Raw genomic sequence first — 24802 nt, 5'->3', positions numbered from 1 at the left:
CTCAGACTTTAAACACGCTTATATGCTTGAGTAAGTGCCTAACTGACCACCCAAGAGTGTCAGATTTCAGGACTATTCATGTATTCTCCATTCTTTCAATGGCTCCCGCGTATGTTGTATCCTTTACTTCCATCACTCAATTTTTACCCTATGTACTACTGACAATATACAAGATTAATAGACCCTTGAGTTCTTCCATTGCTCTTTTGTGGAGACAAATATACACCACAACACTGAAAGCTCTCTGAAAGAGGTTGCCTGGAACACTATCTCCTCTAAACCAGCCCACAGCAATATCAAAATGCAGACAGAAAGCATCACTCTACAATAAACAGGGTACAAAGAAAGCAATTTGAAAGAAGAACAAACTATTTTTTACTTGTAGGAATCAGAGCTGATTATGTCAACAGAGTTGCTGTTCTGCTGTGGTGAAGAACTAGGATTTGGCCTCTGTCTTGATTTCATGAACTCTGCTAGAATATACTGGGCTTGCTGGAAGGCTATCAGAATCACTCCAAGCAGGGACAAACTGTCAAAGAAAACAACAGATACTGGTAACTATAATTCTCAGAAGTATTCAGTGAAAGACTTAGAAAGCTTCTAACAAGATGCACTTTTCAAATACTTTGTTAGTAAATTCTAAGTAAGAAGACAGTCAAGAAAATTCAAAATACAGTTTAAAATAAATTACAGATGTAACAGTCTTTTCTTTCCTTTTTCCTTATAGCCCTTGCTAGTTATTCTCCCAATAAAATAACTCAGACATGAGTTTTACAAAGAGAAAAAAATCTAATAAAGATAAAATCCATTCTAAGAAAAGCTAATACTTGATTTGAAGATCAGTTAGAAGTAAGTCTCACTACAACACAACGGCAACGTATCATAGCATGATCACTATCAGTCTTCCAAGTACCTTCTATTCTTTCATGATAGTTATGCCATTATTCTGATATTTATTTAATATTATCTCTTTCATTTTCCTACAGAAAATGCTGGCATAAAATGAGCTACAAATGCATCCATATTTCTGAACTAAAACTGAAGCTGCAAAACATCCTCTCTTTCTCTCCTGTGTGTTAATTGTACCAAATTTAAATTGTATCACAACAAAAATCTTTATAATTCATCAAATCACCTTCATTACCTTACAAAGAGGACAGTGAGCCTCCAGAAAGACTCTTCCCAGCTGGGTCCCGGCACCACATCTGCGCACAGCGGTAACAGATGGTGAGGAAGAGTCACATTGAGCGTAAAGTGGAACTCCAAATCAGCAGCAGTCACCAGCGTAAGCTCCCGGATTACCCACGAAGATGTGAAGTCAGGAGTGAATCTGTCAGGAAAGCAGACAGAGCTGGTGTTATTTTTCCGTTGTTGGGCTGAATTTCATTTTCTGAAGTCATACTACTACCAGAAAATACCAAATAACTTCTGATTTAGTAATATGAAAAAAAGACAGTAAGTGACCACTGTCTGCTTAGACTACGCAGATGGCATTAGCACCTAACAGAGGTAACACTTTGAGGTCATCTAAACACTTGTTTTTATTGTGACGCTTCACAATACTCGCGTTACTGTTACTTATTTTCCTCTTCTGGAGGAGGTGTACGACCAACTCATGTTAACCAAAACACTCTTTACCAAAAGCACAGTTGCCAAGCATGCAGGCAGCATTACTTTGGAAAGGGCCATGTACTAGGGGAAGTCTAGAACAAGGCTGGAAAGATAGGGAAAGCAGGAGGAAACATCAGACTTGTCTCTTCCGCTTATTTCCCTGACCCATACCATTATTCTATTTGACTGCCATGGGTATTGCTAGAAGGCACGGCTTGCCTTTTCAGTCAGTAGAGGTGACAGTTGTTGTACATGAAATTGCAGTTATTGTAATGCAGTAACATTAACCCTACCTACGTTTAAGTCATGACTTTCAGTCAATAGGACTGCTGAGATTCTGACTGAATCAGTTTTAGAACATGTGCAACGTTAGGAAAACATGACTAGATTGTGATCAGGCTACTTGGAACAAGCTAGAGAACAGCCATCAAATTGAAAAAAGCCAGTGGCAAAGCATTTCTTCCTCTTTTATTGTGGCAACTCTTTTGCTCTAATTTATTACTTCAAAATGCACTGATAAAAGCATGCATGCTGATTTTTTAAATAATGGGAGTCTTATAAAGAAACATTATTATATTGTAAATTTGTTAGTATTACCCTTAGTGAAAAGGGAAAATGCTTATGAAATTTATACTCAAAGCTCACCAAATTCTGCATGCGGGTGTGCTACTGGAGTGTCTGTTACTGAAATAAAATATTTCAGATTTCCACTTAAGTTAATCTGTCAGTAAATTTGTCAGTGCTTACACAATGCTTATCTCTCGTGATGAGTTCTGAGCCAGGAAAAATTCCTGACAGTCTAACACTTCAAATCCATATCCTTGGCAACTGTAACCATTGATTTTCATTGACGAAATTGTTATAGGAAGAGGCCCAATATTCTCTACTTTGAAGTTCTTCGTAATGGACAGAATTTGCTTGCTGTCTTTCAGTTCTTAAAGGAAAAAAGAAAGTAATTATTTTACAGTGCTTAAAAATTATTTTCTTATGTTTATAAATACATTGCTATTTTTACTTTCAGTCTAATAAAAGATTCAGAAGTGACCAACATTTTAATACAGACTCTTTTGCAGTAGTGTATTTCTAGAATCTGCACCTATCCGAAGTCAGTGTTTTGAAAAAACAGAATCTACACCTCTCATGACCAAGCTCTTCAGCTTGTCCTATTTCATCATTCTGTTTACTGAACATTACCATACTGTATCAGTACCACTACGGAGTAACGCAGCCAGCTACAAAATCAGAGACCTATTTCTTCTTACTCACGTCGTCTGCAGTCCATTAGTGTAGCTTCTGGCACTTTGAATCGAAGAGACCCTCCTGCACCAGGTAGTCTTCCTCCTACTTTAAGCAATTCTTTAGCTCCAAAGCCTTCTACATTGACCACGTCCAGAACAGTCAAGTTGTTTCTGCCGTAATACAAAAATCAAAGAATCAGCCATTAAAACACAAATGAAGTTTGCAAAATCACGTCTTTGCTATCTAGGTGCCAATCCAAGACAAGAGTGTCTCAGTAACAGAATCACTGGCCACACCTGGGCAGGTTTCCCCTAAATACAGACAGGATCACTGGGGAAACGGTCACCAGTGAATTTCACACAAGTGAAGGAAGAAGCTTTATGACCGCTGCCGCCAGTCACAAAGCTTCAACAGTGCTGAACAGAAAAAATGGTTGTTTCTTCCACAAATTCTCTTTTCATCCAGAGATAACCAATGTGTGGCTGCATACTAGACTCAGGGGATGCCTGAAGCCTGTCTTTACGGAGTGAAGTTGAAAATAGCAAAGGCACCCAATGTGCTGCTCTCTTAACATTGCCTCAGTACATTCTTATACATTTACAACCCACTGATCACACATCAGGAAAAAAAGGCTCTATTTCTTAATGACGGAGACACAAGGCACAAAGACCTTTTAAACAATTTTTATTAAACTGGAGCTATTCTGACTTTCAAACTTTGACCATTTGTCTTTACTCGAAGATTTTGCAAATTCATTTTTACATTGAGTTGTCTGTTTCTCACTTACAACCGGAACCTGGCTTACCTGATTAAAATAAGGGAAGCTACTCTTTTGTAGTCAACTGGTGTAAAAATTACACCAACTTTTCTGGTTTCCAGTGGCTGTAAATTTAACCAAAGCAACTCAGAACTGCATTTCTTGTTGAGGAGATCCTCTTGATGTGCATTCTGTTAAACAAAAATGCACCACTTATTCACAGAAAACATGTGTGTTTAAAGATCTCAATAAAGAAAGCACTACATCTTTACTTAGCACCACATAAGGTATTTTGGCAAGGCGCAATAACTGCTAACTAACTTGTTATACAAAAGTCCATTTGACAACATAAAACATCAGATAAGGTTGTTTATTTGAGTAAAAGTTCGTATTACTGCATTTATTATTATGAGGAATGTATTACTTCATTTTTCAAAACAGCTTTTATTTGCTCAGATGGAAAAGAAATTATATAGTGTCTTTCACATTCAAGGAATCCTGAAACACTTCACAACACAACGAGAACTGACAGTATACTGATTGCACAGGGAAATGTGGCAACCATTATACCCACAGCGTAAGACTTGCAACTTGATTTAAGTGAGAAAGGGAATGTTGGCAAATATGAGTCACTGGAAACAAGCCAAAGTGAACTCCCTACCATATTAATTAAAGACCAGAACTACCAGAACTTCACTGAGTCTGGAAATAATGTAATTTTTTTTTTTTCTATAATGCTGTTTATTGTTTTTCCCATTAAAAAAAAAAGAAAATAGCCCTAAAATTTTCTCTTCCAGAACTGGGGGTCTCCTCTTAGAAAGTGGTGATCAGACACTTATGGCAGTCAAAACAACCATAAACATTATAAAAAGGGCTCTTGGCTTGGTTGTTTTTCAGTTCATGGCTGTTGCACTAATGGCTTTTCTGATCTTTTCCAGTCCAAAATGTTTTTATTCTTAGTCTATTTTACGGGAAAAAAAAACATACAAAAAATTTTCAGAACTTGTATTTAACAGTCAATATTTATTAAAAGCAAACCATGTATGGCATTTGCAAACTTCGCCCTGTCACTCCCTACAAAGATACGCATGCACTCACATGTGAGCCTAACAATTCATTATACACGTATATAAAGTGACTAGGGAAATGATGACAGATTCAAAAATGTACATATTAACAACTAGTGATTTGGTTAACAAGCCAAGATACGTCTTATACATGCTGAATACCTATCTAACCACACATGTTCCCCCTAGCTCTTCAAGTCCCTAACGAAAAACAGATATTACACACACTGACATAAAGATCTACCGCAACTTTTCCATTTGGTCAAGAGTATGGTGTATAGGACTGTGAATACTCAGTCCTACCCATGTACTACCTTGTCTTTTCCAGTGTGTGCCTACAGGCTAGGATTTATGAACTGCTGTCTCCTCTCTTTTGCAACAACTCTTAGAACTGTTGCCAGAAAGGAAAGGTCAGCTTTGATTACTGTAGCAAACAGTCTTCTCTTTTTATAAGGTACTAATCTTTCATTAAGGTCTTAAAGCATATGTGCAGAAACGTATCTACATAGGACATTAAAGATGGGGCTGCAGCATGCCCAAACAGCAAGGAAAATATGGCAATTTTAGGTTTTCGCTCAAACTAGAAGTCTAAGCAGAAATTCTTCAGGTAGCCTAGACAGCACTCTGGCCATCAGAGTATGTCAACATCCCTGATGCGGCATCTTCTCTGTTTCTGTCATCCACGACACAACACCTCAGGGTATAACCACAGCTCAGCACCGGTATGACACAGTGAAGTGTTATCACACTCATGTTAAAAATGAGGCAACGGGAACCATGACATTCCAACCTCCATCTGGGAGTTGCAATGAGACTGAGAGGAAGTGCAGAAATCCAGTCTTCTCCTTTCTTGAATTATTGGACAGTATTTCCCTCTACTGAAAAGATTATCAGCTAGCTTCTGACATCACCGACTTAAAAGCCTGACACTTCATGGTCAACCTAGGGCTAAACTTCAGTCCCAACACAGAATGCAAACTGTGGCCTCTTCAACACGTACACACATGCATGCAGCCACGTGCACGCTCCCTCCCTATAGCTGTTTTCAAAACAGACTCAAACTCTGGAAAAAAAATCACTGCAAGGATACAAGCCTGACTGAGAATCAAGAAAACAATATTGAATTGCTTTAAATAGCACTTGGTAACAACTCAGATGCAGCGTAACTAGAAAAAGCTTTTTGTAGTGTGTCAGACCACTTCTTCTATCAAAATTCATAATCTTACCCTGTGAGAACATTCATCCATGAGCCTGAATTCAGTGGTTGTGAAATTAATAGCTTGCACATTTATGCCGAACCTAAATAAACCAAAACAAAAAATTAAGCACTTCAAACCTAGTCTGTCAGAACTACATTGACTTATTTTCACATGCTGCCATTTACTCTTAAATAAAGAATACTTATACAATTGCATTTTGTCATACGTGAAATACGGTGGAAATGTGGGTCTCCATTTCAGCAGAATACAGCACAAACCAGTTTTATGTGGATTCCACACATTTGGAAAACAGAAAAATGGCTGGGCGTTTTAGATCTCTCAGCATACAATATTGCAAAAGATCACAATCAAGAAATACAATTTCTAAGCTACACAAACGTCCCAAAGTTTTTTCTGCCCACATAACTGTTAAGAAATAACTGTCATAAAATCTCATTAATTTACACAAATATCCCTCTTTCTGCTCATGATTTGTTTGGGAAAAATTCCTATTTTCTTTCACATACTTTGCAAATCGAATTCACTTACAGCAGTTGATTATATGCCTGAGAGCAAATTATAAGCATTTAACACTGATGTATTAAAAACAGACGTAAGAAAAACGATAATTAAAATTTAGATTATAGAGGACTAATGAACCTCCACCATTGAATTGGAAATTCACTTGTCACAACTTTCTATGATATTAGCTTAAAAAGAACCAGTTAGTCGATGTGACTTCTGGTAAACGTAGAAGATCCAGAGAAAGAAAAGTGTGCAAGTACAGAGAAAATGTAATTTCAAACCATTAGAAAGAGTCTATGTGGAAATTATATTTAGTATGCAAACAGATGTAGTTATTAACGTTGTGTATGTATATATATACACAGACGTATAAAGATGCACATACACATACATATGTAAAGAAATGAAGTTAAGAAAGCAATTACACAGCGATCTGGACCCCAAATAAGCAAGCTGCACTTAAGCACGCGAGTAGTCACACTGGCTCCAACCAAGCAAGTCCTACCAACTACACAGTTTTTCAAAGATAAGTGTGACAGCCAGGGCTTATTTTGGTGAAATTTGGCCCACCTCACCATGCCCCTTTATACTGTTCATCTCACTCTTATCTGGATTTCTCATTAGATCTTCTCAGTTCTAAAACAGAAAGTTCAAAACAACATAGAAACCTCTGTTTAGCTGGCCCTAAACTTTTACAGTGGCGTTCCTGGCTCTGAGCCTGAATTTTTCTTCCTGGCTCCTGTGTCTTCTTCTTCAACCAGGGTTTTTACCTAAGAAAACGCTAAGAAGAAAACTCCTTCCGGTGGGAAGGTTCAGTTTCCTTCCTCCTCACTGATCAGTCTACAGACTGCAAGCTTCCCAACCAGCCTTGCAGGGAGACGCACATCCCCAATTCTACAAGTCGCTCCCCTCACATGGGCAGCTTGCACAAGCTTGCACTAAGCCTCAGATCTTAGAAGATGACTATAGTTCATGGCCAGCAGACATAAACTTGCTGAAAACCTGCTCAATTCGGTTTTATCAATGATCAGGTACGTTACAAAGTCACGCATCATATAGGGAGCTGCTCTGAACGTGATTGTATCTTTCAAAATGGGTCAGAACATTGTCCCCACTTAAGTTATGCTTTGAAAAAATAAAACAAACAAAAAATAACAATCATAAGGCACAGCAAATACATCTTTTATAAGGAAAAAAGTATCCTGAGATAGTTATACTCATTACCATTTGTTGAGCAGAATCAGTGAAGCTTGGGGATCAGGGTAGTAAGAAAGAGGCAGAAGCTGCAACGTTACTGGGAAGGATGATGGGTTTCTTAGTATGAAATATTTTACCTAAATAGTTTGGAGGGGAAAAGAAGAAGTTAAAAACTACATACTTCAGAACTGAAAGGTAAAATAATTCAGCCCTGGTAATATGATCTGCATTTTCAAGGGACTTGAACCTGGCTTCTGTCTTAACACAATATAATCATATGTGCACAAAACTGCATGGAACAGCAGGGCATGTCACCACAATGTCGTCATTTGCAAAAACAGCTAGGAGTGCACGAAGAATCGCATGTGCAAAAACACAGACCTATTCCACCCCTGTAACAATCCTTTTATTTGGATTTTGATTTACAGAGGCAGACATGAACAAAGCTCTTCCATAGAAGAAGGTGAGGTTAGTGAGGTGCCACCCTTTCTTACAGGAGTCTGAGTGCAAGCAGGTTATACACATTGCTATGATGACTGACAATTAAATGGCACAATGGAGTATTAAGGTAATTCACAATATGTGCATAAGAAAATTATCTCCATATAACTGATTCTGGCCCAGGCTAGGTTAGTAGTGACCAAAATCTGACAAATGAGAAAGAAACAACTGTCGGTGTCGCTGGAAGACACACTGCTTTGCTGATCTCTCAGGTGTTTAATCTCACACAAATGTTTTACACACTTCTGTTACATATGGCAGGTGGCATGAGGAAGGCCATCCCATAACCACACACATGATAGAACATCCTACCCCTAGTCCCTTGTTGAATTATTCTACCACAAACATGTAACTTATGCAACGATGAAAGGAAAGCTTTAATAACCACAAGCAATTGTTAGTCAAGAGTTACACTGCTTTACTCCTCTCCTAGTGTTAAAATACTACAACTAGGTAGCTAGAGAACTTATCAAAGAGCCAAAGGGATACAAATCTGTTGTCTTAAATTAGACTTCAAAACACTGATCTACAAGCAGTATCAAAGAATGCTAGGCATCACCAAATATTAACCAGCTAAACATACATCAACACAGAAAAAGCATAACAACAACCATCCTCACCATACTACTTTTAACTGCTGTGGCACTGAAGTTGAGTGTAAGGCCAGGCTCTGTAGTCAACCGTGGCAAGAAAAAGGCAAAGGACTCCTCTTTAGGCTTCTTCTGGTGAACAAAGTGAGCCAATCCTAAAATACTTCTCCTGCTTTATTGGCAAAACCAGAAAGCTTTGTTAATTTTACTTTCTTTTTTCTTACAAAGAACAAAAAAATTATGATTTGCCAGGACCTATAATTACATCAACTAATCTTTCCTTGAAAACGTTCTTCACAAAATAAAGCCCATAAAGCTGTAACCCAGTAGTAGAGAGTCAGCATAACTTATGTGCATCCCCTTCAGTCTCCACTTCTCCACCTGCAACATGACTGTGGTTTTCACAGCTCCACCTCCTTATTCTGGAAAGGGGCTGATGTCACTGACGCACCATCTCTAGAAGAATTGCTCAGTCACAGTGACCACTTCCTTCCCAGCGTCCCCAGTATGCAGCATCCATTAGGCCAGGGACTAAAAACCGTAAAAGCTATCAAAAGACCCTGATCTTGAAAAGACTGCTATGCGACATGTTGATGATGAAGGACTCCTGCAACTCCACAAATGACCTGAGAAAACACGCTTTGACTGCTTTCACACTGGGCAGCTGTGGTGTGGTTATTACAGTCAGAACATTATTTACATTCTAAAGTTCAGGCATCTGAAACATTTACTTATGGCTGGCAGTGCCTGGAAATGGAAACTGGGTGCCCTGAAACTCCAGGTGCTTCACGACAAATAACTTGCAGGAAGGTAAAATATGTTTTTTCTAGTTAAGAATACTTGAGAAGAGAAATATTCTTTCTTACAACACTGTACTGGCTTGCATTAAGAACCTCAGCAGATTCTGTACAGACCTGCAGGCTTCCCCACGTCTTATTTTTTGCCATCTTTCATAAAGTTCACTTGCAAGCTCAGAATCCACATCCCAAGCAGAACGGTCCAGAGAGAGACTCTTCTGCCAAAGCAGATTTGCTAAAACGATAACAGATTTTTTTATATTTTACAGAGATGACATTTGCTCCTTCCATCAATCTACTTCTGAACATGAGTAATCAGTATCTGCAAAGGGTCCCGACACAAAAATAAAAAAGGCAACCCACTTTTTCAAAGCAAGCATATGTGAGGGTATATATACTATTGTCCATATCTGATTTGCTTAAAGAAATACATCTGCAAAACCACAGTAATTTTACATGCGAACAGGAGTATGGGTATTGCACAGGCTTTGTATGTTCTAGTCAGCCCTTTCACTGTTGCTATTTCTAATGGATGCCATTGAAAAGTCATTAGGTTATCAATAGTCTTTACACAGAACTCTCCTCTTATGCCAATAAAGTATCAAGATCACATACTACTGTCTCCATAGTGGTACAAAACTATAATATCACAGCACAGCAGGTAACAAAACAAATCCCACAGTTTGGCAGAAATGGTGTTTTGATTTTAGCTTCTCTTTTCGAGGTGCTGATAATTTTCTCGAATTATTCTTATGATAAAGTTGCAAGGCTTTACATCAGTCTAAAGATAATGCCTTTTAGAAAGCTAGACTCTTTGGTTCAAGCATTTTCACATAGTAGAAAGGAGTTAGAAAAGCAAATTTCTTTTGAAAGAAAACAAAAATGGATTCTTTTGAAAGTTCATGTACTTTATTTTAGAACCCTTAGTGTTTGAAGTAACAAATTGAGATTGATGATGACTGGAATAATACAGCTACAAGTTCTTTAGGTCAGTATTTTCAGCCTTGTGCATTAGACTTTTCTATTTAACAAATACTAGTATCCTAAACTAGAAGGCAGAATACCTGTATGTGTAGGTATTATTAGCATGGAAGGAAAGTAAGCAATAAGGACTTACTTTATGAACAATATTCCTTTATATAGATTAAAAAACAAAAAAAAAACCCCAAACACTTGCTACTAAGATATGTGCCTATGCATCAGTAATTCTTCAAGCCACCTATTTCCATATGTCACCTCAATTCTCCTTTTTACATTAGACTGACTACTGTTGTCTTCTTCATACCCTCATACAAAAATACATTTTAGGAAAGCATCATCTTGAAAACACACTCAGGAGAGCACTCACTTAAATATTTAAAGCCTATGGTACTGAGCTGCCTACTAAAATTCCTTACTGAGTAAAGATATAGAAAACCACACTATTCTGAATTAGCTTTCTTCATATTGAACATTTTTCAGGCAGTTATCGGGTCCATGTAATACCTAACACTGTATTTTGGTAAATACCAGCCAGGCACTTAGAGTATTACAGCTCCCAGTATTACAGTATCTGTAAATAGATTCCTCAGTTCCAGAAAGAATGAGACACCTTTTTGTTTCACAAGATATAGCATTAGGGGCGCTGTTTTATAAGCCTGATAAGTGGTCTTTTGCAGAAATCTATGAAAATATTGCTGTGAGAAACAGATAAAGAGAAGGCCTTCAAATTTCACTCTGGCTAAAGGCAGGATATTGGTCAACATTTGTTCTTCATCAAAGACTTCCCAGGATCTGGACCCAGATTATGCACATTTTCTAATGACTGTGAGCTAGCTGACAGCTTTATCGTTTACCTCAACATCTCTGGAGAACATGCATACGAAGAAAGCAAGGAGCAGTACATCGCCAATGAGAACTTACAGCAGAGTCTTAAATATTAGGTCCAAGAAAATGTTTCAAGACAGAAGAATAGCTTAGCACGTGCTATGGAATCAGAGGTCTGAAATACCACACAGTGTACTCAGTACAGGTTACTCAAAGCCATTTATATACTCCCAGAAAAGCAGATGTTTTTAAAAGACATAAAAATAAGTATTTGTATGAACAATCTCAATATTCTTCTGCTATATAAAATCAATCTTCTACAATAAAACTACAGTCTTCTACAATAAAACTACAGTCAGATGCCTAAAATACCCAAGATGAGCCTACCTGAATCAGACTTCCCCAAGTAACACTGAATATCACAGTGGGCAATGGCTTCAAAATGAAGATCTCCCTGCTGGCAAAACAAACCAAAAACTACAATTGACCATATGACAAAACAAGAGGACAAATTCCAGTTTCCCAGTGCATAACTCGGACAAGTCAAAGAGGAGAATTAAGGTTGCCTAGAGAAGTGTAATTCCATCACCGTTCAACTCTGGAGGCTTAACTTCTCAAGATACAGAATGGTTCCACAGAGAGGTCTGGTACTGAGCTTTTCTTTCAGGGCTAAGGGAGGGATTTCTGGCCTAAGAAAGAGGCTGCTGCAGTTTGGTTTGCCATTCAAAACTATCACTTGGCATAACTGAACACGATACCTTGGACTCTGTCGAATATATGTGCAGAGGTATTTCAAACATCACTCCCACATTTGTGGCCAAACAGATACTAGAAAGCACATTTGTTACAGTGTCTTTCACACTGAGCTTCAAAGAAAACACATTCCAGCAGCCTGGAGGTAGAGTCAAAGGTTCGAGAAAGTTCAGAACCTAGAAAGAATCAAACGACAACTGAATTAAAATTGGTACAGTATTTTTGGTGCAAGCGGTACCTTGAAGAATGTAAACTTTCTTTTCTTTCGTGTTTCTGCTGTTATTACACACACATATGCGCCCATAACTGATCCATACAGTGCACATGTGTAAATCTCCTATCTAAATATACGAAGAGCCAGTTAGATGCCTACATCATGTGCTTATTCATAAACCAGATTTGTCTGGTTTGAATCAAGCCATTGCGCGAGTAAATTATTGGCTTCGCCTTCTAAACTTCAAAGCTCATCTATGTACTAAAGACTTCCATTACAGTCTATGAAGAAATGCTGAATCCTATAGAGCACAAACACACATGCAACAATTCTGAGAACAGAGCAATGTTCTATAATTTGATGCATCTGTAACTGCAACTCCAGTGAAAGAACAGTTGCTAACAAAACAATACAAAAACAAGCCGGACAGCAATAATGCCTATTGAGAGAGTAAGGTCTTTAGGACCTAAAAGTTACAGGCATACATATACCTTTATGTTTAACCGATTTCAACCAGCTATGAGAACACAGAGTTCTTCAAAGAACCTATTTTGTATGTCAAAGGACCATATCCTTAAATCAAAGACAAAACATTATATGAAGCAGAAATGAAGCTTACCTTTAAAGTGTTCTTTGTTTCTCTGGCTATGAAGACTTCACTCAGCTCAATGCTGAAGTCAAAATTGTTTGTAAACCATATGGACCAAAATCCTGAAGTATTATGATGTGGTTCTATATGAAACAATGCTGCAGAAGGATCTACGTCAAAATACCTGTAAGTAAATAGAGAAGAAAAATAACTAGATCTGCAATTGTCCTTGAACACACATAAGCAGTCCACACAAGAGAAGGCAACTGTGGAATTCTTGCATAATGAAGCTCTTCTAAGGTTTTATGGAGAAAGAACAAAATTATTTTCTTTGGAATGCTTACATGTAATATCAGAGGAAAAATTGACAAGAACAACATCGAAGTGGTAGGCAGGTGATCACTCTACTCTCTTGCTATACTATATTACAACATTGCCTACTCCATTGTGATATGGTTGTTTGCATGAAATCAGCAAAAGACAACTGAGGAAAAGACTTCACATTTTTTCTATAGCTATCCTGCTTCTTCGTTCGATTAACAAGGATGGTGGAAATTTTATCACAGGCTGTAAGTAATGTTTATATGATGTGAGCTGCTAAGGCATATATTTTTACTGGCTCCTGAAATTCTTCATGGATAAAAATACAGAACTATTGCTTGAAATGTCACAGGTCTGTTTTGGCAAGTGACACAGCAACAATAAGAAGAAGACTCCATCGTTCTTGGAATCGTTCGTTCTTGGAATCGTTCAGTGACAAAGCAAGCTAACTTCATCTCTTAAAGTAGGGTACAATATTCTTATAACATCAGTGAACATTAACAAAACCAAAAATCTACTTTCAACCTACCCTTCCATCACAGGACAGGACAGACAGGCTTTTAGTGTTGTAGTGCCTTCTAATAGATTCTTCTTCTTGTTGTCAGCGTAAGGACTTTCACTGTCACAGGATGCAGCTGAGCAAAGAACAGAGACACAGGAGAACACCATCAGCCAGAACGAAAGCACATCTGCAATGATTTTCATGTGGGGGCTCGGAGGAACACCAGAGGGGAACATTTGCTGGCCCAATTCTCACACAGGTGAGCAAAGCATCTAACTGCTTATGTCCTAATTTTCAGAAGTTCCAAACCTTGCTTTAAGAAGAATCTATGAATGCTACACACTTCCAAAAAACAGATGCATAACGCTGTGAAGAGCAACCTGACCAATTTTAACCACGTGTCACTGGCACTGCATTCTTACTAATCAGTGCACACTGCCTCCTTTTTAATAAATGAAAATCGGTTCTGAAAAAAAGAAGCACTTAACATATAGTCCATTCTTTGTTCTTAATTGCTCTTTTTTGCTAGCAAAAAACAAGTCCCAACGTCATTACGAAAGCAGCCTGTTTCATAAGTGTTTGAAGTCTATGTACTGCAGTCTAGTGGTCAGAATAGGCAACAGGCCGGTGTCAGGAACGCTTAAATGTTAATCCTTGCTCTTTCACAAACACGTCTGGTCTCAGGCAAGCCTCTTCAAGGATCCTGCCAAGAAATGTCACAGAAAATGACCACCCAAGCACAACAGCCTTTTAGAAAATACATTGGAAACAGAAAAATAACCACAAATTATAAAAGGATGTTGAAAAAGCATATTCAGTAATTATGCTTATTGTAAAATCAGCTAACATTTTTTGCAAATGTTTTCTTCCCGTTTTTGAAATATGTATAGCTTAGAGCCTTCGAACGGCATAAGAGGAAGCATATATACACAAAAATGGTGGAAACAATTAGCAGGAAGAATCCATCCTCCTCCTCAAAAAAGTCCAGACAAGCTGATTTTGAGCTTTTTCAGAGTCCCTACTGCTGAAAAAAGACACTCTTCTATAATCAAATCCTGCTTAATCATATTATCTGTAAGTATACATATCCTGTACCTTTACAAGAAATAGAAGCAACTTTTGTAAAATTAGTAGATGACGAAGATAGCAGTACTGGCTCAAACTCCACAGGTGATGTGTCTTTCTGTGACAACTGCCGTATTTCCTGCATGAAGACAAAACACAATGATCCTTGTAGCACAACTACCATTATTATTGTAGCTCCTATATTAGCATATCTTCTCGTCAAACTTGCAAGCCAATATCTGCTATTTTCTCTTATCTCCTAAATCAACCCATGGATTTTTATTCAACTTAACAGCTCTTATGTCTTAAAAAAATAAAAAAAAATCCATCTCTGAACTACAACTCATCATCTAAAACATCTACTGGACATTTAGGCACATTTCAAAAATATAGAAGTGTGACATCTGCCACCAGCAAAATCAATCTGCTATTAACAGAGTAAGCCAGTGGGCTAATTAATTCCCCAATCAAATTCAACACCCTAAAATATGACTTCCTGAAGCCCATGATTACCTGTATATGTACAAGGCTGTTCCCAGAATGCATGACGTACACATCTACTGAAGAATCACCTGTCCAAAAGAATGAACACTGAGGTAAGTTCACCAAGGATAGAAGCACTCCTCCTTTGTCATACGCTCATACAAGAAGCAATCCCAATTTAAACTTAAAAATCTTTGTGTGACAGCTACCCCTGTAAAACAGAGGAACTATTCACATCTTGAGCTGGCAATTGTTTCATAGAGGAGTAAAAATCCACTCAAGATTTTTGGCCACAAACATGAAGGCAAGCATCAACAGGGAATCTTCCTTCATTAAATCCTAAATCCAAGATGGAGCACAACTCCCCCTTTTCCTACAGGCAGGAAGACTGGAGGCCCAGCTGAAGGAAAGAAGGATGGCTGATGCTGCTGTAACGTTCTAAGTGTAAGGGCCAACCTATCAATAGCCCGAGAGAGTCCAGTAAAAACTCATCATTAAAATTACATCAGCAGACACAGGCTGACATAAAAGGACATTCTCCCAATTCACCAGGTACAATTTCTAATAATGAGTGTGCTCTGCTCGGCTGCTTGCAAGCAAGACTAAAGGTGCCAGCTTCCAAAAGAGGGTTCAAGATGTTGATTCTGAGTGAGCAGCTGCTCCGCACACCCACAGCTGTTTAAAGCACATACTCCTCCACAACCTTTCCAGCTGGCTAGTAACCCTGCGCAGACCTTGCCTGCCTACCTGTTGTCCTAATCTAGGTGCTAACACGTGTGCTGTACACTGAGACTTAACACAGCACTGTATTCCCTTTCGTCAGACCTTTCCTTCAGGACCACATCTCCCATTTAATTATACAAACAGAAGACAAGCAAGCACTGCTGTTTGACACCCTAAAGCGACCTCCGGTCCTGATGGAGCAAGACGCGGAACTTTCCACCGAGAGCAAATCCAAAGGGCTTATATGACCAACCCCTAAAACAGTGAGGACTTACAATTGCATTATATTTAATAAAATATAGCCTTCAAAGCATATGTCTAGTACTTTAACCATAGAAGTGTTAACAGCAAGCACCCCTGACACAACAGATGTGAACAATTCTCTACCAGCATCAGAATAAACATACGTCCACAACTCAGCATAACCAAGCGCTGGCGTTTCACCGGCAGGGAAACTAGGTTTACAGTGGGTATTTCAGTTTCACCTCTGTGTAAATATCACATCAGGGAACAGGTATGGGGGGAACAGCAAATGTTGCTTTGTGACTAGATCTTAAATGGAACTTCTCGAAATACAAAGAGAACATGTTCTTTTTTTACTAGTGTGTTAAAAAAATTATTTTAATCTGGATTCTTAAGCAGTTCCTTCTTCTTCATCAATCAGAAAGTAAAACTGGCAGGAATGGCTAAAAACAGCTATTCAAACAGACTGCAAAGCTCCGTAAATAATTTTAAATACTCAGGATTTGGACGATTTGTTCACCCAATAAATGTAGCATAAAGAAACTGCAAGGAGTTGATTGTTTTGCCTGTGGAATTCCAGCATACAAGAACAAATTATGCACACATCTGTATTACTTCATTACCCTACTTTCCACAACGGCCACTATCCCTGGTACAGTACAAATCATTCTGCCTTCATAGTCCTATCATGGTTAATTTAATTAATGGAAACCAGAAACGCAGTTGTAGAAATTGAAGGACAGCGACCTCTTTCCATACTATTTAAGCAAATGAATAAGCATGGGGGACTAAAGAAGGAACAGATGCAGTTTACAACTTCGCAGTCGTTACCCTTATAAAGAGGACTGCGCTTACAGTAACTCTGCCCTAAACAAACTGGCTGGCAAGCTGTGTTTAACTAAAATGATTTGGTTTTGCTTACTCGCAAAATTTAGCTATCACTGAACTTGACTCAATTTAGCACATCAGATTACAACTTCTGTATAAAACCAAGTTCTATTACAATTAACAGTCATACTTAGGACTTACCCGAGGTCTTTGTTTTTTCCATTGCTACATAAACTACAAAAAGATTCTCCAGTAAGTATTGTCTGTGCTCCACAAAATCTTGTTGGGCATTTTCCATTCTTACCGTTAAGCTCATTTCTAGCAGCATTGGGTCATCAGACAAAAAACAGCAGCTCTGGAGCGAGAGAAGGGGATATGGTATGTGTGTGGCGGGGGAGGGAACAGAAAAAATTCATCACAGTAAGGTATCTTGAGCAGGTAATCAAAAGTATTATCTAACAGACAAGGCATCCAGCATCAAACTGCTGCCAAAACAGAAGTAATTAGGACCTCTGCTAAAATCTCAGCAGAAACCAAAGACAGTGCAGGTACAGACAGCACAGTAAAAACAAAGACGAAAAACAACTAAAAAGGACACTGAACCTTGAAAGAATGCAAATTTATAAACTGTCTTAGTCAGTCTCACCTCAGGGACTGCAAAACAGTTTCCTTTGTTAAATCCTCTGCCTTCAATAAAATGTGCCATAAACAGACTGATGCATGTGTCTTAACGGTAGGAAGACAGTTCATGTTCACTGGTCTGTTTATAGTTAATTTTTCCAAATCCTGTGTTTTTTGTCTCCATTTCTCACTGAAGTAATTTTAAAAAAACAAACATACATGTACAATTCTTAACAGAAAACACTGTCATCTGGCTAGAATACTTCAGATAAATACAAATAGGGTCTTATTTCCTTCTCTAAGTAGTGGCTGCTGTTAAGACAGCTGAGGCTTAGCAACTACGAAGACACAGACACCATTTCGCAAAAAATTAAAACCAACAAAGCAAAACAAAACTAGACAATCAACAGTGAGTATCAGAAATTCGTCCTGCATCACACACCATGAAGGTCACTAAACTCAGGCTCCGACGCCCTACCAAGAGGGCTCAGTTGCTCAGGAGGAGCAGGAGGAGGAAACCTCCACCCCCGGCACGTGAAGCCCTCTTGCGAAGCGGCAGCAGAACCCCTTCAGATAACTTGAGGTGCTGCAAGGAGGCACAGCAGGAGTGGGGAAGCGTCTCTGGGAACGGGATCCCAGTTCGCGCAGCACCAGAGAAACCCTCAGCACTTGGAACGGCTGCCAGGAGGAGGGGAGGAGGCCTCTGTGGAGACTGGCACACATGGGTGGTGTGCCCTTGGGAAGCCCCTATCAAGGAGCGGGCCGCTGTGCCACGTGCAGTCTCCAATGCTCAGGTGCCTCGCAAGCCCAGCCTTATTCACCAGTGCAACGCAAGAACCAAACATGGGAATAAACCAGCATGAGATCACCGTGCTGTGTAATGTACGGAGAAATGGCTACAGAGCCTGGGCTTAGTCACAAGTGATGAAAGAAAGGTGCTGCAGACCACAGCGCGGGCCCGTGCACCTGATGCAACACAACACCCGACCAAGGGCCAGCATGGCTGTGACCCAACACTCGTTCGCTGCGTAAGGACGTGTGAGGAGAGAGGGGACGAGGAGATTCGGATGGCAATGCCTAGGAGGAGGGGGAGACCCGCTGTTCTGAACGCCCAGAGCTTCTCTTGGAGGGGGCTTTTCTGCTAACGAGCTCACCCCTCTTCGGCTCTGCCCAGCGCCGCAGCCACCTTCCTGGCCACGCGGCCCTGACAGCCAGACCTCTCAGCTCACTGATCTCGTGTCGGGGTGAACCAGAAACACGTGAAGCGTTTCTGGAGAAAGGAAAATACAGGAATCTAATCAATTTTGCACTCCATATGAGTAATACAGCACCTATGTATTTAAAAGCTTAGCCCGTTTGGTTGATTTTATTTTGGGGGGGGTGGGGGGGGGTGAGGGGGGTGTCTTTTTCTGTCTCCCCTTCGCCTAAAGCTTATAGTGTGATGTGTGTTTAATTTATACCACAGAGTACACTTTTACAAAGCATAGCTAGAAGCACTATTCCCCTTTAAACTGAGACATTGGCAATTGCATTGTTGCTAAAACTTCTAGAGGTCTGGAAAGTGAGCCTCTAAACTTGGATTAAAATAAGAAGACTTATATAGATAGAAAATTATAATAAAACATACCTTAGCTTGCTGATACGCGTCATTAGGCAAACTGCATTCAAGGTGAACACGTAAGAGACTGGCATTCGTAGTTTCTGCCTGTAAGAAAAAAAAGTGAAGAAAAAATGAAGCACACTACTTCAAAAGATGTTATCATATAAATCCGATCCACACACCACAATTTCTACAGATAACAGGACTGTTTCCACATATGCATGACACAGCAATGTAAGGAAATTTTTTTAAAACAAATACAGTTACTCACTATGGTAGGCCAGCAATCAATCTCCAATTCTCAAGAACTCCATCAGTATCTACTTACTTGTCAAACTATTATTATTCATGATTATTAAATATTTACACAGCATCAACATGAGCCACCCTTATAAACCTTCATATGTCAATCAACTGTATTCAACAGAGCCTTTTGTGTATAACATAAAAGCTTCTTTCCTTGTTTTCTGTATATTTTCTTTGCTGATTGGGTACTGAAACACAGTTGCTAGGCCAAGAACATAATGCTTCTTGGACACGGTCTGATGCGTAGGCTTCATGCCAAAATGGACAGACAGAAAATGCATGGTTTGCCTTTTTATTTATTGGAAAGGGAAAAGAAAAGAAAAAAAAAACGCATTGATTGTGCCAGCTTGCAAAGCACTCATAAATCTAACGGGCAACAGTGTCAATAAAGTCAAGCACAGTTCATGAAAGCTATCTGGAAATCTGGACTGCCAAATTACTTGCACAAACTGCTCAGCCAACATATCTTGATTCTAAATGAAAAAAAAAAAAATCATAATGACAGTCCCGACTCTCTATCAGTGCCTTAATTACAGCAAAATTACTTGGTGACTTTGAGCCTGATGCAGACACCCCCCACTCCCCAGTTTCTCTTGTGATACCCAACTAAATATCTGAGTGGAGCATCTGCAGGTTGAGGTTTCTGAAGGGGTCGATGCAACTGACTTCACAGAATTTCAATAATTTGATGCTGAAAAGCAAAACTGTGATGAAAAGGTTTTAAAGTATCCAACAACCTATTCACCCCTGGCGCAGCGGGCACCTGAGCAGCGAGCAGGTTTACGGCACACGTGGCATTTCATTTGTGCCGCGGGGCCCAGTTTTACAGCAGCACAGCCAAAGGAAGCCAGCACATACTCTGCATTCCCGACTCGTCCGGATTTCGTACCAGAACGACCGGGGCTTCACACAAGAGGGCGATGCAACCCCTGCAAAGGCGGTCAGTGGTGACCCAAACCCGGGCCCCAGCGCAGCAGCTCTCCGGGGGACGCGAACCCCTGCCACCTCCTCTGCTTTTTACAAACCCTTTCATACGCATCAAATTTGGTAAGCGGGAAAAAAACCCATTTGACTCTAAAACCCGCACCACTTACTAACTTCTCATGGCCATGATTACTAGTGGAGTTCGAACGAGGCAGTGAGATCATATAAAGAGCAACTTTTGGGGTTGCTTTTCTGATCAGATAAACTTTGTTGGTTACACCTCCCTCCCCACCGGTCCTTGAGAGAACACTACCGCTTTCATGGTCCTAAACAAGGAGTTGTTAGCCTCTATTCAATGCCATCGTAGTTTAAAGTAGTTTTAAGACCCTACACACCTATTACAAAAAAAAAAAAGAAAAAAAAACACCCCCCACAGCTAAATCCTGTTTTTCCAACTTTTTTTTTTAGCATCTTTTCTTGACCTGGCATAGGGCTGCCTACATGGGAAACTGCTGTCACCCTAAAACTGAAGCGGCTAATATAACATGCACAGAGAGGAAAAAAAACCTTATCGAGGTGCATTTGATGTTGATCTGTTTTCTACGGGTATTTTCCACTTCTCTTTGTGAAGCTCTGTTCAGAGAAGGGAAAGGGTTTTCATTTATCTAAGGCAGACCACAGATGCATAACTGTCATGCCTACTATCTTACAACACTGGTAGGACAGCTGCGTTGACTGTAAAGAGAAGATACAGCATCTGAGCAGAAAACACTGTCAGAAGCAGAGTTTCCAAGCAGACAAACCCAGGACCGTGTCCACGTCTCCCAGCGGTGCAAGCGCTCCATTTACACTGCAAATATCACTGCCTACGAATCAGAGCAGAAAGCTGAGCTGTGCAGCGTGTTTGCACCAGAGCCAAACTGAGCAGCAGACACACTGCACGAGGGGAGAAGTTAGAAGGAGCGCTGCAGAGCTGTGCCACCACTGCCACTTCATTACCTGGTGACCCTATTTAGTATTAGGTACGCAGGCATACATACTCGGGTGCACACACAGATTCGGCAACCACAAGTCCTACATGAACTGAACACAGAACTCTGACAGAAGCCACACGAATGAAATTCTTACCAGTTTTGGTAAATTCTTACATTTAAGGAAACAGAGGCCTCTCAAAAAAAAATCAACCCTAAAAACCTGAACCATCCAATCTGTAAGGAGCCTCGCTCTCCTGGCGAAGGTCTAGGATCCTGGGCTTCATCAAGAGAAGCGTGGCCAGCAGGTCGAGGGAGGTGATTCTGCCCCTTTACTCCGCTGTCGTGAGACCCGACCTGGAGTACTGCGTCCAGCTCTGGGGCCCCCAACATAAGAAGGACATGGATGTGTTGGAGCGGGTCCAGAGGAGGGCCATGAAGATTATCAGAGGGCTGGAGTACCTCTCCTAGGAGGAAAGGCTGAGAGAACTGGGGTTGTTCAGTGTACGGAAGAGAAGGCTCCGGGGAGACTTTCTAGGAGCTTTCCAGTACCTGAAGGGGCTTACAGGAAGGATGGAGAGGGACTTTTCACAAGGGTGTGTAGGGATAGGACAAGGGGGAATGGCTTTAAACTAAAAGAGGGCAGATTTAGATTAGGTATTAGGAAGAAATTCTTCTCCATGAGGGTGGTGAGACACTGGAACAGCTTGCCCAGAGAGGTTGTGGCTGCCCGCTCCCTGGAAGTGTTCAAGGCCAGGTTGGATGGAGCTCTGAGCAACCTGGTGTAGTGGAAGATGTCCCTGCTCACGGCAGGGGGGTTGGAACCAGATGATCTTTAAGGTCCCTTCCAACCCAAACCATTCTATAATTCTATGATTCTCACTGGGGGACAGTACAGTAGGCAATTACTTGGGAAATCATTCACCCATCAAAAGAGAGACAGAGCATCAACAGGATGGCTGGCACAGGCCAGCTCAACAGCCAGCAAGCAACTACTTATAGAGGCAGCAACTTTCTATTTCTAGGGGAAGAATTTCTTACTCTGCCTTAGGTGCCCTGTCAGTCAGACATGGTTCCATATGAGATTTTAACAGAGATATTCTTGCATTGTTATACTGACTGCAGAGTTCAAACCACTTCCTGGAGTTTGGCTACAGTATCATTAAAAAAGAACAAACACTGAACAAGCCCCCCTTTCCTCCTGCGGGCTGATAATTCAAAGTTTCTGTCCTGGAAAGCCACAGAATCACAGAATGGTAGGGGTTGGAAGGGACCTCTGTGGGTCACCTAGTCCAACCCTCCTGCTGAACCAGGGTAACCTAGAGCAGGTTCTTCCATAGGACCTCGTCCAGGTGGGCTTTGAGTATCTCCAGAGAAGGAGACTCCAGGACCCCTCTGGGCAGCCTGTTCCAGTGCTCCATCACCCTCAGAGGGAAGAAGTTCTTCCGCATGTTCAGATGGAACTTCCTGTGCTTCAGTTTGTGCCCGCTGCCCCTTGTCCTGTCGCTGGGCACCGCTGAAAAGAGTTTGGCCCCATACTCTTGGCACCCACCCTTAAGATATTTATAAGTGCTTATAAGATCCCCTCGCAGCCTTCTCTTCTTCAGGCTAAACAGGCCCAGCTCCCTCAGTCTTTCCTCCCAGGAAACTCATTTGAGAGTCCCCTAACCATTTTCATAGCCCTCCTCTGGACTCTCTCCAGTAGTTCCTCATCTTCCTTGAACTGGGGAGCCCAGAACTGGATGTAGTACTCCAGATGTGGCCTCACTAGGGCAGAGGAGGGGGAGGAGAACCTCCCTTGACCTGCTGGCCACAATCTTCTTAATGTACCCCAGGAGACCACTGGCCTTCTTAGCAACAAGGGCAGACACAGCTGACTCATGGTTAACTTGTCTTCCACCAGCACTCCCAGGTCTCTCTCCACAGAGCTGCTCTCCGCCCTGAGGCTGTACTAGTGCACAGGGTTATTCCTCCCCAGGTGCAGGATCCTACAGTTGTACTGTTGAACTTCATGAGGTCCCTCTCCATCCAACTCTGCAACCTGTCCAGGTCTCGCTGGATGGCAGCGCAGCCTTCCAGTGTAGCAGGCACTCCTCCCAGCTTTGTGTCATCAGCAAACTTGCTGAGAGTACACTCTATCCCTTCATCCAGGTTGTTGATGAATAAGTTGAACAAGGCCCTAAAGAGCTATTCCCACTCTGAATGGTGTTAATAAGATGTGCCTGTAATAATGATTCAGCAGAGTTTCATCAGGTTTTTGCAGGCAGTTATCAGGATGGCACACCAATAAAACTCTATCATCCTACTAGCTTCGTTCTCCACTACCCAGACACCACACTTACACACGCTTGCTTCTCTGATATTCTGTCCACCGGCACAAAACCCAGCTTAAGGAGTCTTGGGTTCCTGCCAGTACTTGCAGTGTTTCCCATGTTGTTGGCTCATAAACTCTGAACTCCACTGCGAAGTCAGTGAAGTGATGCCTGCATCTCCTACGATAAGACATTCCTCCCCGCAGGCCACTCCTCCACTGACATTTCCAGTGGGTTTCTACAGCATTTTGAACACAATGAGCAGTGATGTAGCTGCCCTGTTAGTGCCACACCAATATTAAACAATGCCAAAAACCAGGCAACTGGAGCAAAGACTGCATCCAGAAGCTGGATAAACAAAGATGACCTATACGGGCTCCACCATCTGTTACGGCTTAGTGGTAACTAGCCACTGCTGAATGGCCACGTGGACATGCTATGAATTCACAGTGTTGGACACAGCTCTTCTTTCCTCCTGACGAGTCAGCCAGGAATCCAGAAATCCTGGGATCCAGGACCACAGCCAAAGCATGCCAACGATGAACTCTTCAAAAGCTGAAACTCTGAAAAGACTAACAGAAAGAGGCTGAAAATCAACAGTAGAAAAGGCAACTTTGTCTTTCTTTTTCTTTTCTTATTACTCACAACAGTTTCTTTTAAAAACAAAATGGGAGAACGATGGGCAAAAAAGAAAGGCCTGGGTAGCTTTGCCATTAAAGGATAGCTACAGCCCACAAAACCAGTTCAGCATGGAAGTCCATTCTCCAGAAAAAAAGGCAAACGCAAACCTGCCACATACTGTATTTCCAATGGAAATACTGCTGTAGAGGTAAACTTTCATTTATAATCTCCAAGAGTATATCATATTTCCAACATAAATACTCTGCAGAGGCAAAATTTCATCCTTATGTACAATTCTGGCCATTCACCTTCAAAATAAATTTTCACAAATTGGAGAAGCTGCAGAAAGGGGTTGGCAACTTCATTAGGAAATGGACAGCCCATCACTGAAGAAGACAGTACAGAGCATGGACTGTTCTGCTTGGCACAGCGATAGC

General features: G+C 40.7%; 1 protein-coding gene across 8 annotated transcripts in view; it reads right to left on the bottom strand.

Moving 5' to 3' along the window:
• Nucleotides 1–24802, bottom strand: part of TMEM131L (transmembrane 131 like) — an 81041-nt gene that overhangs the window by 15434 nt on the left and 40805 nt on the right. For 4 of the 8 annotated variants that reach the window (XM_075421597.1, XM_075421595.1, XM_075421598.1 and 1 more), the window contains exons 8-24: nucleotides 19259–19336; nucleotides 17212–17365; nucleotides 15247–15305; nucleotides 14764–14872; nucleotides 13696–13801; nucleotides 12876–13029; nucleotides 12048–12218; nucleotides 11677–11746; nucleotides 9601–9718; nucleotides 8717–8858; nucleotides 7623–7732; nucleotides 5901–5973; nucleotides 3656–3798; nucleotides 2878–3020; nucleotides 2359–2545; nucleotides 1145–1330; nucleotides 380–529 (exon numbers count right to left, since the gene is read on the bottom strand). In XM_075421597.1, coding sequence (XP_075277712.1) covers nucleotides 380–529; nucleotides 1145–1330; nucleotides 2359–2545; nucleotides 2878–3020; nucleotides 3656–3798; nucleotides 5901–5973; nucleotides 7623–7732; nucleotides 8717–8858; nucleotides 9601–9718; nucleotides 11677–11746; nucleotides 12048–12218; nucleotides 12876–13029; nucleotides 13696–13801; nucleotides 14764–14872; nucleotides 15247–15305; nucleotides 17212–17365; nucleotides 19259–19336 — 2153 coding nt within the window. Of the gene's footprint in view, nucleotides 1–379; nucleotides 530–1144; nucleotides 1331–2358; nucleotides 2546–2877; nucleotides 3021–3655; nucleotides 3799–5900; nucleotides 5974–7622; nucleotides 7733–8716; nucleotides 8859–9600; nucleotides 9719–11676; nucleotides 11747–12047; nucleotides 12219–12875; nucleotides 13030–13695; nucleotides 13802–14763; nucleotides 14873–15246; nucleotides 15306–17211; nucleotides 17366–17656; nucleotides 17775–19258; nucleotides 19337–24802 lie in introns of those variants that run through there. The other 4 variants (XM_075421596.1, XM_075421599.1, XM_075421602.1 and 1 more) reach the window with 3 other exon arrangements.

The sequence above is a fragment of the Opisthocomus hoazin genome, chromosome 5 (assembly GCF_030867145.1).
Source record: "Opisthocomus hoazin isolate bOpiHoa1 chromosome 5, bOpiHoa1.hap1, whole genome shotgun sequence".
Taxonomy (NCBI): domain Eukaryota; kingdom Metazoa; phylum Chordata; class Aves; order Opisthocomiformes; family Opisthocomidae; genus Opisthocomus; species Opisthocomus hoazin.
The sequence above is the reverse complement of the archived record's forward strand: the minus strand, read 5'-3'. Positions and strand labels throughout refer to the sequence as shown.